The sequence below is a fragment of the Orcinus orca genome, chromosome 16 (assembly GCF_937001465.1).
Source record: "Orcinus orca chromosome 16, mOrcOrc1.1, whole genome shotgun sequence".
NCBI classification, from domain to species: domain Eukaryota; kingdom Metazoa; phylum Chordata; class Mammalia; order Artiodactyla; family Delphinidae; genus Orcinus; species Orcinus orca.
Genome location: NC_064574.1, coordinates 65,675,392 through 65,695,416, shown reverse-complemented (window position 1 = coordinate 65,695,416; position 20,025 = coordinate 65,675,392). Strand labels below are relative to the sequence as shown.

The 20,025-nt window shown below is 44.9% G+C and overlaps 1 protein-coding gene and 1 long non-coding RNA gene across 4 annotated transcripts in view; both read left to right on the top strand.

The window, feature by feature from the left end:
- LOC101287714 (acyl-coenzyme A synthetase ACSM1, mitochondrial) overlaps positions 1-4,999 on the top strand; it is a 49,594-nt gene extending 44,595 nt beyond the window's left edge. For all 3 annotated transcript variants that reach the window (XM_049699056.1, XM_049699057.1, XM_049699058.1), the window contains exons 11-14: positions 428-555; positions 1,647-1,746; positions 3,036-3,155; positions 4,654-4,999. In XM_049699056.1, the coding sequence (XP_049555013.1) occupies positions 428-555; positions 1,647-1,746; positions 3,036-3,155; positions 4,654-4,740 (435 nt within the window). In that variant the 3' untranslated portion in view covers positions 4,741-4,999. The remainder of the gene's footprint in view (positions 1-427; positions 556-1,646; positions 1,747-3,035; positions 3,156-4,653) is intronic.
- Positions 5,000-8,326: 3,327 nt separating this feature from the next.
- On the top strand, positions 8,327-18,039 carry LOC125961379 (uncharacterized). Its single transcript, XR_007472045.1, has 3 exons — positions 8,327-9,688; positions 10,796-10,873; positions 17,822-18,039. It is a non-coding gene; the product is annotated as an uncharacterized LOC125961379 (long non-coding RNA).
- Positions 18,040-20,025: the final 1,986 nt, after the last annotated feature.

The following is a 20,025-nucleotide window of genomic DNA, read 5'->3' as shown; positions in this document are numbered from 1 at the left end:
GCCACAACTACCGAGCCCACATGCTGCCACTACTGAAGCTCGTACACCTAGAGCCCATGCTCCGCAACAAGAGAAGCCGCCGCAATGAGAAGCCCGTGAACCGCAATGAAGAGTATCCCCGCTCGCCGCAACTAGAGAAAGCCCGCGTGCAGCAACGAAGACCCAACGCAGCCAAAAATAAATAAATAAATGAAATCAATAAAAAAATATTGTTCTTAAAATTGGTTGAACATTGTTCACTAATCGACCACGGGCATGCATTGAGTGCTTGCATGTAATGAAAGTAGACTCAGAGAGATTATAAAAAATGCCCAGGTGCCAGGTAGAGCCAGAAGCAGGATTCAAACCCAGATCCGAGCTCATTGTTGTAGCTCATCATCTCTATAAACTCACTGTTTTTGACAGAGGAGTGTCGTTCTCTTTGCAGAATAACCCAGTGAAGACAGCTGAAGTGGAGTGTGGGGACTTTTACAGCAGTGGGGACAGAGCAACCGTTGATGCAGAAGGCTACTTCTGGTTCCTGGGGAGGGCCGATGATGTCATCAATGCCTCCGGGTAGGTGTGGCTGACGCTGAACCAGAAGGTACCACCCTCACGAGCCTGGTGGGAGGTAGCATGCCCAGACATTCCTTCATGCCTTGGTGATGGACTCTCAGCCTAACTCTGAACCAAAGTAAGACATCATGCAAGCTAGAGGCACTGGGAAGGAAGACTTGACTTTGGGCCCTATTTGTTGAGGGAGCTTACTCTGTGTGCTCCTGTAATGAACCACGTGTCACAGAAGCACATAACAACAACAAAAACAATAATAAAATTCACCTTTCTGGAATACGTATTATGTGACCGTACTCTCTGTAGAGCTTTATACGAACCACCTCCCAATGCTGTAAGGTAGATGTGATTATGCCCATTTTATTTTATTTTATTTTATTTTGTGGGGGGAGGGTATATGTGTGGAGGCCCCAAGTGCGCGGCATGCAGGATCTCAGTTCCCCGAGCGGGGATTGAACCCGTGCTCCCTGCAGTGGGAGCACGTAGCCCTAACCACTGGACAGCCAGGGAATCCCCATGATTATGCCCATTTTACATGAGCAAACGGAGTCAGTGAGCAGTGAAAAACATTGCCTGAAGTTTCAAAGACAGTACAGGGTGCAGCCCAGATTTGAACAAAGGCGGTCTGACTCCAAGTCTGTTGTTCCTAACTCTTACATGATTTATAAAGAAAAAAAATGACACGTTACACTAGAATAACATGTTTTCTTGGGAATTTCAGGAAAATTGAGTTTGTTGCTTTTAATTTCTAAAACCAGTGCTGTTACAGTGAGGAACAGGCTGTAAAATTTGTACAGATGTTTAAGCTAAGGAGTTTTCATGCCAGGGGAAGCTGCTTGACCTTGAGCCAAGCCCCAGAGCTCTGGGAGGATGAAGCATTCACCTCCTCTCTCACCTGGGGGGCACCTGAGCCTTGTATTTCTTAGCATGGAACGTTCAGGACTTCACATTTCAGTCCCATTACACAGGCCCTGGCGCCCTGTGACAGATATCCTCCGTGCCAAGGGAAGATGTGTCTCTCCAAAAGATGCGATCTGAGGGCCTGGGTCACCCTCGCCCGGGAATTGGCTCAGAAGGAACCATTGGTCCTGCAGGTACCGCATTGGGCCGGCAGAAGTGGAGAACGCCCTGGCAGAGCACCCAGCGGTGGCTGAGTCCGCTGTGGTGAGCAGCCCGGACCCGATTCGAGGGGAGGTGAGGAACGGGACGTGGAGGTCATCGTGGCTGGGCGTGGGGCTGGGAAGGCAGGTGAGGGGAAAACTTCCCGGCCATACCTACCCAGCCTTGGACCTAGGATGAAGCGAGGGCATGGTTGGTGTGCATGTGACTTACACTATGTGGTCAGCAGGGGGCACTGTGGCCTCATCTGTGACTGAAATGCTGATAGTGAATGCTGCTGCTGCTGCCATCTAGCAGTTAATCAGCTCTTACTGGGTGTCAGCTCATTTATCCCTCATAGAACACAATGAATTAAGGACTCTTTTAATACCTTTTTGCAGAGAAGGAAACAGAGGCATAAAGAGGTTAAATAACTTGCCTGGATTACACAGCTAATAAGTGGTGGGAAATTGAGCACTCTGGCTCCAGAGCATGCATCCTTGATTCAACAAGTGTTTATTGAACACCTTCTATGTACAATCCCTGAGAAGTTAAATGAGGACATGAATAATAATAGGAAACTAATAAATTACCAACGTTATTAAATGCCCACAAGGTCTTAGCTATTATTAAATGCCCACAGGACTCTACCTAAAATAATAGTGAAAATGGTGATGTTAACAATGATAGGAATACAAATACATTTAAACAGGCTTCACGGGGTTTTTTTTTGGTTTTTGGTGTTTTTTTGGCGGTACGCAGGCCTCTCACTGCCGTGGCCTCACCCGTTGCGGAGCACAGGCTCCAGACGCGCAGGCTCAGCGGCCATGGCTCACGGGCCCAGCCGCTCCGCGGCATGTGGGATCCTCCCGTAAGAGGGCACGAACCCGTGTCCCCTGCACCGGCAGGCGGACTCTCAACCACTGCACCACCAGGGAAGCCCTGGCTTCACGTTTTATGTGTATTATCTCATGGAATCTTTACGTGAACCTGATGAGGAATAAACCTGTCCTCTCCCCATTTCGTAGAGAAGGAGATCGAGATTAAGATAGGTTAAGTAATATTCCAAGGCAAAGAGTGGAAATTGGAAGCGTTGAGATTTGAACCCGGGATTTCCAAAGGCTCTGCTGTCAGTTTGTTTTCCCATTAATTTAGTAAACATTTACTCTTTATTTTTAAATTTCTATTTATTTATTTATTGGTCGCGCAGTGTGGCATGGCACGTGGGATCTTAGTTCCCTGACTAGGGATCGAACCCGTGGCCCCTGTGGTGAGAGTGCAGAGTCTTAACCACTGGACCTCCAGGGAAGTCCCAGGCATTTACTCCTTAAACTATACTTTGGTTGTCACTCGCCCTGAGCCTCCATTCTGGTTCTTCACTGCAGGTAGTGAAGGCTTTCATTGTCCTGACCCCAAACTTCCTGTCCCATGATCGAGACCAGCTCACCAAGGAGCTGCAGCAGCATGTGAAGTCAGTGACAGCCCCGTACAAGTACCCAAGGAAGGTGAGCAAGAGCAGATGGATGGTGTCTGGTCCCTGTGAGTGGTTCTGGGGGCTCCACTGCCTCAAGTCTCATACAGTGTCTGGGGTGAAGCCTAAGAGGCCAAGAGCACCAATATTTTTCTCTGCAGAAGAAGCATTTCAGCTTAGGGGTGTGAGGGAGCCCACTGAATCGGATGGAACCTTGATCCTGTGTCAGGAACTCATCCTTTGCTGGAGTGTCAGCCTAAAGAAAAAAATCAGACAATTGCCCAAGGATACCCAGGAAGGTTATTTATAATCTTTCAAAATTTGAAAAAGACACCCAAACCAGCAATTTCCAAGCTATTAAAAAACATTCTGTCGTGAGAAATAGATTCTGTACTGCAACCCAACACCCATATACACACATAGCAAACAACAAAGAACAAAATGATATTTACCCTAACAGCATGTAATACATTCTGATATTTTTTGTTCAACTTCATTTGTTTTAAATGCTGTGCACAAGCTATAAAACTGTGCAGCAATAGAGAAATGATGAAATTACTCATGGAATTTAATATTATTCTGTAATTTAAACTGATGATGCAGATTTTTAACATAAAATATCATAATAATATATTATTGAGATAAAAAAGCAGGCTAAGAAATAACATACGTAGTGCTATCTGATATGTTTAAAAACAAGTTAAAATTTCCTTCTTTTGTAGTAATACTTTGCTGCATTGTCTGAATGTTTACAATCAATACATATTATAAAGCTATATAGCTAACATTTATTGAGCATTTACTGTGTGTACCAGGCCCTGGACTCAATGCTTTACATGCATTATTATTTCATTTAATCCTCTCCACAACCTGAGATAATCATCCCAGTCTACAGAGAGGAAACTGAGGCTTAGAGACTCAAAGTAAGTTGCCTGAGATTAGAGTAAATAGAAGCTGGAATTCAACCCCATGTGTATCTGACAACAGAGTTCATGCTGCTAACATTAGCATCTGATGCTTTTTCGAGAGTAGAGTAGAGGATGCGTACCAGTCAGGAAGGGCTACATGTTACTTACTGTGGGTAACAAAGAGTCCCAAAGTTGCAGTGGATTATAACAAGGAAGGTGTCTTTCTTGCTCACGCCACTTGTCCACCATAGCTTTCCCGGAGCCTTTGCTCCACATCCCCTCATCCTGGGACCAGGATAAAGGAGCAGCCACCACGTAGGTACCTCCCAGAGCACTAGAAGAGATGGACAGAGGGGGTGGCCTGTCTCAATGACTCCCACCTTTTCTGTTAGAGGTGGGACACTTCACTCCTTCTCATATTTCACTGGTCAAAGTACATCAAAGGGCTGCATCCAACTTCAGGAGGTCAGAGGAGAATCTGACATAAATGGTGGACCCCATTAAGGCCCCCACATGGCGCCAGCCTGTCTGGGGTGTGTGAGAGGGCAAAGGAGGAGAGCTGAGGGTTGATAGAAAATGACGGGGGAGACTTAGTCAGAATGTGTTTGCTTTATCCTCAACCAGGTGGAGTTTGTCTCAGAGCTGCCCAAAACCATCACTGGCAAGATAAAAAGAAGTGAACTCCGGAAGAAGGAGTTTGGTCAGATGTAATTGGCAGTAAACTCAGAAACCACTGTGTGATGTTGGCCAAATGCCTGGCGGCCTCAGGTTCCTCACGATGGTGAGGGTGAGGAGAGGACCGCTGAGAGAGTTGACTTGAAAGAGAGCCAGGAGTGTCAACATTCCAGCATTTTTGTTCTTTTAAATTAATATCAATCACTATCCTTCCTCCAAGTTCCCTGTTCCTTTCAGATTGCCCAGCTGAGCGCTCAGAATGGGGCTGAAGCAAATTAAATACTGACTCAGCATCCACAGTGAGTCTGTTGTGCATTTATTCTGGGAAAGATCCAGTGCTAAATGCTGTCCCTCGTAATTCCCCCAACCCCCATCAGAGACTGCCCCAGGGCCTGATTCTCCCTCCTGGTTCCAGAAACTCTGTGACCCAGTCGACGACCAGGACATAGAGGTCTAGGAGGAACAGTCCATGTGGCCCCCGGGGTCTGCTCCTGCCTGGCTTGCCTCTGCCCAACTGGGGGTGAGGCGGGAGGCAGGGCAAGTGTGGTGTCTGGGGAATGGAGAAGAGGGGAGGGCAGCCCAGCCTGGTGACGACACTTGCCTGCCACACCATCCCTCACCTGCACCCTCCAGTGGACCCACTGCCTCTCGTCCCACCAATAATGCTGCTGCTGTTGCTGCTTGCAGGTCCCAGCCTGGACCAGTGCAGGTGAGTGAGTACCTGCCCTCTGGGGGCCCAGGAATCCTGCAGGACTCGTCCAGCCCTTCCCAGGGACCCAGGAGTCCTCCCCAGACACCTCTCCTTATACTGTGTAATGCCCTCTGCCATCCAGAGCCCTCTGACCCCCCTGGCCTTGGTCCTGTGAACTAACCCTTCACTCCATCCATCTTTCTGGCCTGAGATGGAACCACCAGAGGCTGGAAGGAGCAGAGGCAGAAGAGGCTGAGCCTGGGGGTGAGAGAAGCGCATATTGTCTCCTTCTCACCCATTCCTGGGGGCGCGGTCACTGAGAGGGAGATCCCCTCTGCAGCTGCCCTCTTCTGAGGTGCACAGATACACACACTCACATGGTAATATACAGACATCACAAACACAGAGACGCACAGGTAAAGAATCACCCCCAGCCTCACCTGGGGACTCAGGTGTTGGGCTCATGGGCAGCTCACACACAGACCAACGCAGGCAAGGACACCCTGGGGGGAACACACACACATACACACACAAGTACACATACTCAGGGCCATGTGAGACAGCCCCCCAGGGCAGACCCACACACACCCCAAGGAGGCGCACACACGCACACACACACACACACACACAGACATGTAGGCAGAGACATAGACACAGAACACAGCCACATACACACAGGCACAAAAAGAAGACAAACACACAGATACAGTCAGGAACACCCAAAGGGACAGCAACTTCACACACAGCACAGTCACACACATATAAAACACAGACACAACTCCACGGACCCATATGCCCTAAGACACACACACACACGGATTTGCACAACCAACGTACATTCATTCAGTGACAAAGGTGCAGACACAAATGCGTACAGAGAAAAACAGAGACACTCAATGTCTCAGTGCTGTGCTGTGGGAAATTCACGTTCACAATCGAGATGCTCACAGACACAGAAACTCAGACACACAGGTTCATACATGCAGACTTATACAACCACAGTCACACACACACATGCTCCCAGACAGTTCTGGCACTCCAATGGATACCTCCACAGGCAGTCGGGGTGAACAGACCCTGGCATTGAGGTAGAAGGTAGACGGGCTCCAGGCTCAGCAGCTGGAGCTTGTCTCCTGCTGACATTTCAAGGAAAAGATAAAGGCAGGAGCAGAGAGAAGCTCAGCTCTGCCTGAGTGAAAAGATAAGACTACCATATTTTTCATTCTTGAGGTCAAGGAGACCTCCTGGACTACACATGCACAAAACGGTTCCTCAGGGGTCAGAAAATGGAGGGGGCGCTAGCCCATAATATGTCCTGCCAACCTCTCAGAGACTCTCACGCTGGAATCTATCTTGGCTAAAAGATGCCTGTGCACATTGGGTAGGACCCTGAGTCAGACCAAATATGGGCACAAAGCGAGATGAATCAAGGTGATTGGCTAGAGGGAACCCGGAGAACTGCAGCCATATAAGCAATTCAAGCCACCCCAAAAGCATGACTCTCTCTCTCTCTCAGCCCATCCGTGTGTCTTTCCGCATGTACTTTTCTTCTAAAAAACGCTTTATCTGCTTCACTAACTTCTGTCTCTTTGCTGAATTCTTTCTTCAAAGAAGACAAGGACTGAGGTCCTGTTTCAAGCCCACCGGCCCTCGTGTTCTAGTGGTTGGGATTCAGCACTTTCACCGCCACAGCCTGGGTTTGATTCCCGGTCAGGGAACTGAGATCCTGCTTCAAGCCACCACACCCTCGAGATCAGCATGACCTACCCCACCTAGGCTGTCATGGAAGGGGGTGTTTTCCTGGCTCCGAACCCAGTGCTAGGCACCTGTCCCACTGAGGGCCTCCCAGAGGGCTGTGCTTATGCTCTGAGACACCAGAGAATGGCCAGGGTAGGGTGGCTCTGGGGACAGGGCACAGGGGAAGGACTGGGCTATGACAGCATGCACTTAACGTGGGGGTGTTGCATGGGGCCTAGCAGATCCCAAGGTCACGCGAGGGAAAAAAGTGTGCCTCCCCAGGACCCGCGCTGTGTGTCAGAGTGAGCTGTGCCCTCTCCCACAATAACAACAGTGACAGTAAAGACATCATCAGGACCATTGTATGATAATATTATCATCACCACAGCAATGACTGACCATCAGCCCGAGGTGGAGGAGTGAGGTGTGACCATGGTCGCCTGGTTTGCTTCATCTTCTGAGCAGGGCTGACCCTGAGCAAAGGCAAAGATTCTCTCTGGCCCCTTCTCTCTCTGGAGGCCTCAGCTCCAGCTTCTTCCCCTCCCAACATTCCCCCCACTCCCATCCAGACCCAAGTCCCCCCTGACCCTTTTCTCAGCCTGGGTACAACACCTCTCCCTGACTCTCCATCTGTGCAATGGGGATACAGATGGTATGGGCCATAAGAAGATGCCTGCAGAGTACAGTGCTTAGCACAGGCTGGTAACAGGAGGGGCCTTTAAAGCCTTCACAGCTTCTAAGGTGCCGGTTCTGGGAGGACAGTCGCCCCTGGGAGATGGTGAAGCTGATGGGCACAGGCGCTCAGCACATGGCCTCCCTTTGTCCTCATGACAGTCTTTGGACACAGGACTGGACATTTCCATCTTAGGGAGGAAACCCACCCAGGGTCACACCGCTATAAGCAGCACAGCTGGGTCTCAAGCCCAAGGCTCCTGGCCCTGCCTTTAGGGGCCACGGAGGGCTCCTCCCCTGGATGCGAGGCTGAACCCGCTTTGGGGATGCTTCGTCTGCTGCACGAATGGTCTCACCCTTTCCAGGCCCCTTAACTCTGTTCACTTCTTCTTTCCCTCATCCCTGCTTGAGCTGTAACCAGGGTGACCCTGGCACCGTTCATGGAAGTCCCCAGTCCCTTACAGGCTGCGTCTGCCTCCCATTCACTTCGCGGCTAGTCTGACTTCCACCCCTTCTGTGTCTAGTCTGTCTCTTTATAACCACACAGCCCAAACGTGGGACTCTGTAGGCAGGCAACTTCATCTAAACAGATTTCAACACTATTGTTTAGTTATCCCTGTTTTTTGTTTCTGTTTTGGCTTGTTTTTTTTAATCATTTCTTTGTATTTATGGTAAAAGACTTTGATTTTCCATTATAGCAGTAATAGAATGTTTCCTGTTTACAATAAGTTTCCATAATAATAAAATCTATGGGGTTTAAAGCAATGATTTTAAAGCTGTCTTGGGCCTGAATGAGCTGGGAAACCACTGTGTCAATCACACATAAAAGCACCTTTAGGAAGTTCACCTCAGGACAGGGCCCAGAAGAGACCATCACCAGTGGGCTTTGTCTAACTACCCGGGTCCCTGGGCCCCAGCCCACCTGCTTGGCTCTCCCCACCCAGCACTCCTGGTACTGCCAAGCTGATTGGGTGCTGTCCTCAGATCCCCCGGAAGAGAAGCTGGTGAACTTTCTCCATTGAAATTCTCAATTTCTGGAGGTCCCCGGCAATCAATAATGAGAGTCAGACTGGATTTTTCCCTCCTGTTTAGGTTCATAAGCTAAAGCCCATGCTAACAGGTGATGTATCTAGCTCTGTTTCAGGTGTTAAAATGTCTACGCTAATTACGGATGATTTTGAGACCGTACCCGTACCATCTGTATGGTCACACAAAGTGGAATTCACAAGCCAGAAGGAAACCTATTTTATTACCGTATTATCATGACCACGTAATGCAGTTCAACTGTAACATCTTTCCCTTCGGGTTTTCTTCTTTGCTCATATTTTATTTGTAAGTGTACTTCTCAATTTCCAAAAATGGGAAATTCTAGTTAGCTTTTCATCAGGACTCTTCTAGCACAATTGCATTACCCAAAATCATGCTCTGTGTGATTTCATTCCTCTGAAATATGTTGAAATTTGCTTTGTGGCCAAAATAAATAAGGTTAATTTTTGTAATTATACTATATGTGCCTGAAATTAATGTTTCCTCTGCAGTTGTTATGTGATATTGAGCGATATATGGATATAGCTATATGATTAAAATGGTTTGCTAGTAAGATCTTCTACACCTTACAGATGCTCTGTGGTGCTCATTGTATGACTTGTTGAGGGAGAGGTGTGAAAACCTCCCACTCTGCTTGTGTATTTGATTATTCTTGTATCTCTGTCATCAAATCGATTTCGGCCACTGCCCATGGGAAATCTTGGGAGTTCTCAAAGGAAGGAAGAAGCGTCCAGAAGTGGGGGACAGGAGACCTGGGTTCAGGAGGATGAGAAAACCTAAGGTCTGAGAAGTTTCCAGAGAGGACCCGGGGTTGGATGGTGAGCGATGAGGCAGCAGGTAGGGGAGCTGCGTTCTAAAAATGGGCACGTGGGTGGTGGTGTCCACTGTGACGGACCTGGGGCAAAGGCAGGGGATTTGTCGAGACAGTGTATAAAGCATCTGCATTGCTATGGCATCGTTGAAACAGGAGAAGACTCGGAGGAACTGCAGATAGGGGCTGGATGGAGGGGTGAATCTGGATGAAAGAATTTTTTTTTTTCTTTTTCCAGCAACATATATATTTACCTTAGTAATTGGAGGCAAGAAATGTAAGTTGGCAGGATGTTTGATTTTTCTATTTCATCTTTGGTGATGACACAAGTAGTTGAAGTGATTGAGCTCTCTAAGAATGGTACTCATAGATGGGAGAGAATTTAGAAGTCATCTTGTTGCTCTTTGGGCCTCTCACCGCCGTGGCCTCTCCCGCCGCGGAGCACAGGCTCCGGACGCGCAGGCCCAGCGGCCATGGCTCACGGGCCCAGCCGCTCCGCGGCATGTGGGATCCTCCTGGACCGGGGCACGAACCCGTGTCCCCTGCATCGGCAGGCGGACTCTCAACCACTGCGCCACCAGGGAAGCCCTCTTCTTCATTTTTGAAAACACTTTAAATAGGAATCCCATTGAAATAATGTTTCTTACGTTTAAAATTCTACTAACTAAAATTTGCTTTTTTTAGGCATAAAAGTAAAGATTAAAAGTCAATTACAGATAATATGTGTCTGCTGCTAGAACATTGAGATAATTCAGTTTTACTGGGTTTTCCTACTAATCTTAGAAATTATTTTATCTCTTTTTAGTTAATTTACAGCAAATATCAGAGAAGATCAATAATTTGGTGAAGGAAAACACAGAACTTGTAGAAAATATATCCACTTTGGAACAGATGGTATCTTTGTCCTTTGTTATTTTTCATGATTTCACCTTCAATTCCTTTCACCTCTGGGAGTTCGGTTATTTTGCTCTCTTTTCATTCATACTACTGTCCTATTTCATATGTTCCATAAAGAGTCCAGATTCAAAGCAAGCTCCACAGACGTAAAGCACTGTTCTCTGTATTTGTGGAAGGAGTCACACACGAGAAGATAGTATTTATAACTATGGTTCCTTTTCTACATATTTGCATAGGTGAATGACTCAAAGAAACATCTTCAAGAAACCACTAGACAGAATAAGATGCTCTTTGACGAAGCACTTAAATTTAAGGTAAAAATCCCTTCTCTGCCTAGATTACATTCTGAAAACAGAAGTAAAAGTAATGAGTAATTATTATTGATTCAATATATTTTGTTGAAGGATAATATCAAAACAATTGAGAGGGCTAATGAATATCTGAATGACATCCTTCAAAGTACTTGTGCTAGGTTGCAATCTGTGAGGGGTCAGAATGTCAAGAATCTGGACTTGGTAAGAGTTTGGCTGCTAAGTTTACCATAGTTTGGCTTTTGAGGCTTTTGTACGTTGGGTGAATTGAATGCTCCATCTCCTCTTGCCGTTTGCCACAGTAGAGTGTGGGAGTCTGGGAGTTGAATCTCCTTCTGAACAATGATCTGGAATTTCATGTACTCATACCTCCATGACTTTTTCTATTTCAGAGACTAGGAAGTATGTTCTGTTTTCACTACGTAGGGAGTTTTCCCACCATTCGGCACTGCCCTCCAAGATACATAGACAATCCCAGGAAATATATGAGGTGAAGGAAGATATCTAGCCAAGTTGTACAGCCCATACTGCTCTTTATGCTGAACAGAGAATTTTCAACGTGAATTTGGGAAAGTTTTCTATCTTTATTTATTTAAAAAAAATTTTTAACATCTTTATTGGAGTATAATTGCTTTACAATGGTGTGTTAGTTTCTGCTTTACAACAAAATTAATCAGTTATACATATACATATGTTCCCATATCTCTTCCCTCTTGCGTCTCCCTCCCTCCCACCCTCCCTATCCTACCCCTCTAGGTGTTCACAGAGCACCGAGCTGATCTCCCTGTGCTATGAGGCTGCTTCCCACTAGCTATCTACCTTACGTTTGTTAGTGTATATATGTCCATGCCTCTCTCTCGCTTTGTCACAGCTTACCCTTCCCCCTCCCCATATCCTCAAGTTCATTCTCTAGTAGGTCTGTGTCTTTATTCCTGTCTTACCCCTAGGTTCTTCATGACATTTTTCCCCCTTAAATTCCATATATATGTGTTAGCATACGGTATTTGTCTCTCTCTTTCTGACTTACATCACTCTGTATGACAGGCTCTAGGTCCATCCACCTCATTACAAATAACTCAATTTCGTTTATTTTCATGGCTGAGTAATATTCCATTGTATATATGTGCCACATCTTCTTTATCCATTCATCCGATGATGGACACTTAGGTTGTTTCCATCTCTGGGCTATTGTAAATTGAGCTGCAGTGAACATTTTGGTACATGACTCTTTTTGAATTATGGTTGTCTCAGGGTATATGCCCAGTAGTGGGATTGCTGGGTCATATGGTAGTTCTATTTGTAGTATTTTAAGGAACCTCCATACTGTTCTCCACAGTGGCTGTATCAATTTACATTCCCACCAACAGTGCAAGAGGGTTCCCTTTTCTCCACACCCTCTCCAGCATTTATTGTTTCTAGATTTTTTGATGATGGCCATTCTGACTGGTGTGAGATGATATCTCATTGTAGTTTTGATTTGCATTTCTCTAATGATTAGTGATGTTGAGCATTCTTTCATGTGTTTATTGGCAGTCTGTATATCTTCTTTGGAAAAATGTCTATTTAGGTCTTCTGCCCATTTTTGGATTGGGTTGTTTGTTTTTTTGTTATTAAGCTGCATGAGCTGCTTGTAAATTTTGGAGATTAATCCTTTGTCAGTTGCTTCATTTGCAAATATTTTCTCCCATTCTGAGGGTTGTCTTTTGGTCTTGTTTATGGTTTCCTTTGCTGTGCAAAAGCTTTGAAGTTTCATTAGGTCCCATCTGTTTATTTTTGTTTTTATTTCCATTTCTCTAGGAATTGGGTCAAAAAGGATCTTGCTGTGATTTATGTCATAGAGTGTCCTGCCTATGTTTTCCTCTAAGAGTTTGATATTTTCTGGCCTTACAAGTAGGTCTTTAATCCATTTTGAGCTTATTTTTGTGTATGGTGTTAGGGAGTGATTTAATCTCATACTTTTATATGTACCTGTCCAGTTTTCCCAGCACCACTTATGAAGAGGCTGTCCTTTCTCCACTGTACATTCCTGCCTCCTTTATCAAAGATAAGGTGACAATACGTGTGTGGGTTTATCTCTGGGCTTTTTATCCTGTTCCATTGATCTAGCTTTCTGTTTTTGTGCCATACCATACTGTCTTGATTACTGTAGCTTCGTAGTATAGTCTGAAGTCAGGGATCCTGATTCCTCCAGCTCCGTTTTTCGTTCTCAAGATTGCTTTGGCTATTCAGGGTCTTCTGTGTTTCCATGCAAATTGTGAAATTTTTTGTTCTAGTTCTGTGAAAAATGCCAGTGGTAGTTTGATAGGGATTGCATTGAATCTGTAGATTGCTTTGGGTAGTAGAGTCATTTTCACAATGTTGATTCTTCCAATCCAAGAACATGGTATATCTCTCCATCTATTTGTATCATCTTTAATTTCTTTCATCAGTGTCTTATAGTTTTCTGCATGCAGGTCTTTTGTCTCCTTAGGTAGGTTTATTCCTAGATATTTTATTCTTTTTGTTGCAATGGTAAATGGGAGTGTTTTCTTGATTTCACTTTTAGATTTTTCATCATTAGTGTATAGGAATGCCAGAGATTTCTGTGCATTAATTTTGTATCCTGCTACTTTACCAAATTCATTGTTTAGCTCTAGTAGTTTTCCGGTAGCATCTTTAGGATTCTCTATGTATAGTATCATGTCATCTGCAAACAGTGACAGCTTTACCTCTTCTTTTCTGATTTGGATTCCTTTTATTTCCTTTTCTTCTCTGATTGCTGTGGCTAAAACTTCCAAAACTATGTTGAATAAGAGTGGTGAGAGTGGGCAACCTTGTCTTGTTCCTGATCTTAGTGGAAATGCTTTCAGTTTTTCACCATTGAGGACGATGTTGGCTGTGGGTTTCTCATATATGGCCTTTATTATGTTGAGGAAAGTTCCCTCTGTGCCTACTTTCTGCAGGGTTTTTATCATAAATGGGTGTTGAATTTTGTCGAAAGCTTTCTCTGCATCTATTGAGATGATCATATGGTTTTTCTCCTTCAATTTTTTAATATGGTGTATCATGTTGATTGATTTGCATATATTGAAGAATCCTTGCATTCCTGGAATAAACCCCACTTGATCATGGTGTATGATCAGTTTAATGTGCTGTTGGATTCTGTTTGCTAGTATTTTGTTGAGGATTTTTGCCTCTATGTTCGTCAGTGATATTGGCCTGTAGTTTTCTTTCTTTGTGACATCCTTGTCTGGTTTTGGTATCAGGGTGATGGTGGCCTCGTAGAATGAGTTTGGGAGTGTTCCTCCCTCTGCTGTATTTTGGAAGAGTTTGAGAAGGATACGTGTTAGCTCTTCTCTAAATGTTTGATAGAATTCGCCTGTGAAGCCAGCTGGTCCTGAGCTTTTGTTTGTTGGAAGATTTTTTTTGTTGTTGTTGTTGGAAGATTTTTAATCACAGTTTCAATTTCAGTGCTTGTGATTGGTCTGTTCATATTTTCTATTTCTTCCTGATTCAGTCTTGGCAGGTTGTGCATTTCTAAGAATTTGTCCATTTCTTCCAGGTTGTCCATTTTATTGGCATAGAGTTGCTTGTAGTAATCTCTCATGATCTTTTGTATTTCTGCAGTGTCAGTTGTTACTTCTCCTTTTTCACTTCTAATTCCATTGATTTGAGTCTTCTCCCTTTTTTTCTTGATGAGTCTGGCTAATGGTTTATCAATTTTGTTTATCTTCTCAAAGAACCAGCTTTTAGTTTTATTGATCTTTGCTATTGTTTCCTTCATTTCTTTTTCATTTATTTCTGATCTGATTTTTATGATTTCTTTCCTTCTGCTAACTTTGGGTTTTTTTTGTTCTTCTTTCTGTAATTGCTTTAGGTGCAAGGTTAGGTTGTTTATTCAAGATGTTTCCTGTTTATTAAGGTAGGACTGTATTGCTATAAACTTCCCTCTTAGAACTGCTTTTGCTGCATCCCATAGATTTTGGGTCGTCATGTCTCCATTGTCACTTGTTTCTAGGTATTTTTTAATTTCCTCTTTGATTTCTTCAGTGATCACTTCGTTATTAAGTAGTGTATTGTTTATCCTCCATGTGTTTGTATTTTTTACAGATCTTTTCCTGTAATTGATATCTAGTCTCATAGCATTGTGGTCAGAAAAGATACTTGATACAATTTCAATTTTCTTAAATTTACCAAGGCTTGATTTGTGACCCAAGATATGATCTATCCTGGAGAATGTTCCATGAGCACTAGAGAAAAATGTGTATTCTGTTGTTTTTGGATGGATTGTACTATAAATATCAATTAAATCCATCTTGTTTAATGTATCATTTAAAGCTTGTATTTCCTTATTTATTTTCATTTTGGATGATCTGTCCATTGGTGAAAGTGGGGTGTTAAGGTCCCCTACTATGAATGTGTTACTGTCGATTTCCCCTTTTATGGCTGTTAGTATTTACCTTATGTATTGATGTGCTCCTATGTTGGGTGCATAAATATTTACAATTGTTATATCTTCTTCTTGGATTGATCCCTTGATCATTATGTAGTGTCCTTCTTTGTCTCTTCTAATAGTCTTTATTTTAAAGTCTATTTTGTCTGATATGAGAATTGCTACTCCAGCTTTCTTTTGGTTTCCATTTGCATGAAATATCTTTTTCCATCCCCTTACTTTCAGTCTGTATGTGTCTCTAGGTCTGAAGTGGGTCTCTTCTAGACAGCATATATATGGGTCTTGTTTTTGTATCCATTCAGCCAATCTGTGTCTTTTGGTGGGAGCATTTAGTCCATTTACATTTAAGGTAATTATCGATATGTATGTTCCCATTCCCATTTTCTTAATTGTTTTGGGTTCGTTATTGTAGGTCTTTTCCTTCTCTTGTGTTTCTTGCCTAGAGAAGTTCCTTTAGCAGTTGTTGTAGAGCTGGTTTGGTGGTGCTGAACTCTCTCAGCTTTTGCTTGTCTGTAAAGGTTTTAATTTCTCCCTCAAATTTGAATGAGATCCTTGCTGGGTAGAGTAATCTTGGTTGCAGGTTTTTCTCCTCCATCACTTTAAATATGTCCTGCCAATCCCTTCTGGCTTGCAGAGTTTCTGCTGAAAGATCAGCTGTTAACCTTATGGGGATTCCCTTGTGTGTTATTTGTTGTTTTTCCCTTGCTGCTTTTAATATGTTTTCTTTGTATTTAATTTTTGACAGTTTGATTAATATGTGTCTTGGTGTATTTCTCCTTGGATTTATCCTGTATGGGACTCTCTGTGCTTCCTGGACTTGATTAACTATTTCCTTCCCCATATTAGGGAAGTTTTCAACTACAATCTCTTCAAATATTTTCTCAGTCCCTTTCTTTTCCTCTTTTTCTTCTGGAACCCCTATAATTCGAATGTTGGTGCATTTGATGTTGTCCCAGAGGTCTCTGAGATTGTCCTCAGTTCTTTTCATTCTTTTTTCTTTATTCTGCTCTGCAGTAGTTATTTCCACTATTTTATCTTCCAGGTCACTTATCCGTTCTTCTGCCTCAGTTATTCTGCTATTGATCCCATCTAGAGTATTTTTCATTTCATTTATTGTGTTGTTCATCATTGTTTGTTTCATCTTTAGTTCTTCTAGGTCCTTGTTAAATGTTTCTTGCATTTTGTCTATTCTATTTCCAAGATTTTGGATCATCTTTACTATCATTATTCTGAATTCTTTTTCAGGTAGACTGCCTATTTCCTCTTCATTTCTTAGGTCTGGTGGGTTTTTATCTTGCTCCTTCGTCTGCTGTATGTTTTTCTATCTTCTCATTTTGCTTATCTTACTGTGTTTGGGGTCTCCTTTTTGCAGGCTGCAGGTTCGTAGTTCCCGTTGTGTTTGGTGTCTGTCCCCAGTGGCTAGGGTTGGTTCAGTGGGTTCTGTAGGCTTCCTGGTGGAGGGGACTAGTGCCTGTGTTCTGGTGGATGAGGCAGGATCTTGTCTTTCTGGTGGGCAGGTCCACGTCTGGTGGTGTGTTTTGGGGTGTCTGTGGACTTATTATGATTTTGGGCAGCCTCTCTGCTAATGGGTGGGGTTGTGTTCCTGTCTTGCTAGCTGTTTGGCATAGGATGTCCAGCACTGTAGCTTGCTGGTCGTTGAGTGAAGCTGGGTGCTGGTGTTGAGATGGAGATCTCTGGGAGATTTTTGCCGTTTGATATTATGTGGAGCTGGAAGTCTCTTGTGGACCAGTGTCCTGAAGTTGGCTCTCCCACCTCAGAGGCACAGCACTGACTCCTGGCTGCAGCACCAAGAACCTTTCATCCACAGGGCTCCTTAATTTGGGATGATTCGTTGTCTATTCATGTATTCCACAGATGCAGGGTACATCAAGTTGATTGTGGAGCTTTAATCCGCTGCTTCTGTGGCTGCTGGGAAAGATTTCCCTTTCTCTTCTTTGTTCTCACAGCTCCCAGGGGCTCAGGTTTGGATTTGGCCCCGCCTCTGCGTGTAGGTCGCGGGAGGGCGTCTGTTCTTCGCTCAGACAGGACGGGATTAAAGGAGCCGCTGATTCGGGGGCTCTGGCTCACTCAGGCCGAGGGGAGGGAGGGGCACGGAGGGCGGGGTGGGCCTGCGGCGGCAGAGGCCGGAGTGACGTTGCAGCAGCCCGAGGCGCGCCGCGTGACGTTGCACCTGCCTGAGGCGCGCCGCGTGACGTTGCACCAGCCTGAGGCGCGCCGTGCGTTCTCCCGGGGGAGTTGTCCCTGGGTCCCGGGACTCTGGCAGTGGCGGGCTGCACAGGCTCCCCGGAAGGGGGGTGTGGAGAGTGACCTGTGCTCGCACACAGGCTTCTTGGTGGCGGCAGCAGCGGCCTTAGCGTCTCATGCCCGTCTCTGGGGTCCGCGCTTTTAGCCGCGGCTTGCGCCTGTCTCTGGAGCTCCTTTAAGCAGCGCTCTTAATCCCCTCTCCTCGCGCACCAGGAAACAAAGAGGGAGGAAAAAGTCTCTTGCCTCTTCGGCAGGTCAAGACTTTTCCCCGGACTCCCTCCCGGCCAGCTGTGACGCACTAAGCCCCTGCAGGCTGTGTTCCCGCCGCCAACCCCAGTCCTTTCCCTGCGCTCTGACCGAAGCCCGAGCCTCAGCTCCCAGCCCCGCCCGCCCCGGCGGGTGAGCAGACAAGCCTCTCGGACTGGTGAGTGCCGGTCGGCCCTGATCCTCTGTGCGGGAATCTCTCCGCTTTGTCCCCTGCACCCCTGTTGCTGTGCTCGCTCCGCGGCTCCGAAGCTTTCCCCCTGCGCCACCCGCAGTATCCGCCAGCGAAGGGGCTTCCTAGTGTATGGTAACCTTTCCTCCTTCACAGCTCCCTCCCACTGGTGCAGGTCCCGTCTCTATCCTTTTGTCTCTGTTTATTCTTTTTTCTTTTGCCCTGCCCAGGTACGTGGGTTTTTTTTTTTGCCATTTGGGAGGTCTGAGGTCTTCTGCCAGCGTTCAGTAGGTGTTCTGTAGGAGCTGTTCCACGTGTAGATGTATTTCTGGTGTATCTGTGGGGAGGAAGGTGATCTCCGCATCTTACTCTTCCGCCATCTTCCTGGAAGCCTCTCGGGAAAGTTTTCTTTATATTCCATCAAGAACACCCACTTTTTGTGTGTGTGTGTGGCGGTACGCGGGCCTCTCACTGTTGTGGCCTCTCCCGTTGCGGAGTGCAGGCTCCAGACACGCAGGTTCAGCGGCCATGGCTCACGGGCCCAGCCGCTCTGCGGCATGTGGGATCTTCCTGGCCTGGGGCACGAGCTCCCGTCCCCTGCATCGGCAGGCGGGCTCCCAACCACTACGCCACCAGGGAAGCCCAAGAACACCCACTTTTGAGCTGTTTGACATGAACTATTTTCCCCCTTTGCTTTCCCCTTGTCATCCAGTCATCTCTTCCATTATGCAGTGAGCAAGATATTTGTTGAAGCTACGAAATATTTGTGCCTTAATGTCTTTCTTTGTTCTGCATTTCTTTATGGGCTTGATATTTTTCCTGGGCCCAACCTGGATCAACTACTATCACATGAAACTTAGGGTTCACCGTGGGATATGTTTGGTTGATGTTACACCTTTTGAGCATATCACCCAGTGTTTCCATTGAAATCTCAGTGCAGTTGTTGTTTCTATCCTATGTGCAGATATTGGAAAAAGAAAAATCTACAGAGGACTTGAAAGGTGCTATTTCAATGAACACCTCAGGAATTTTGGAGGTAAGCTGCCTATATTTGCTGCAGGATTTCCATTGTACACATTAGCTTTTGCAAGGAACAACTTTTTCATGTCTTAGGAGGTTAAAATGATGATATCTACTTGGCATTTTTTTTCTTGGGAATTAAGTCATCAATGAGAATGTTTTGCTTTAGGTTGAAATTGCCCTCAATGAAGCTTGTGTCAATCATGCAGAAGTGAAACCTGAAGAACCGCGTGAACAGGAGAATGTTCAGCTCAACATCAGGAAGGAACAGGTAACAAGTTTTACTGCCATAGACTGTTTAAATCAGAGAACTGAAAATCATTACTTCCTTTTCAATTTTTAAAAAACTTTTATTCTATATTGGAGTATAGTTGATTTAAAATGTTGTGTTAGTTTCAGGTGTACAGCAAAGTGATTCAGTTATACATATACATATAGCTATTCTTTTTCAGATTCTTTTCCCATATAGGTAATTACAGAATACTGAGTAGATTTCCCTGTGCTATACAGTAGGTCCTTGTTGATTATTTATTTTATATATAGTAGTGTGTATATATTTAACCCCAAACTCCTAATTTAGCCCTCCCCACCCCTCACCTTTCCCCTTTGGTAATCATAAGTTTGTCTTCTATGTCTGTGATTCTGTTTTTGGTTTATAAATAAGTTCATATGTATCATTCTTTTAGGTTCAACATGTAAGCAATATCATATGATATTTGTCTTTCTCTGTCTGACTTACTTCACTTAGTACAATAATCTCTAGGTCCATCCATGTGGCTGAAAATGGCATTATTTAATTCTTTTTTATGGTTGAGTAATATTCCATTGTATACGTGTATCACCTCTTCTTTATCCATTCATCTGTCAGTGGGCATTTAGGTTGCTTCCTTGTCCTGGCTATTGTAAATAGTGCTGCAATGAACATTAGGGTGCATGTATCTTTTCAAATTACGGTTCTCTCTGGAGGGGATTGCTGGATCATATGGTAGCTCTATTTTTAGT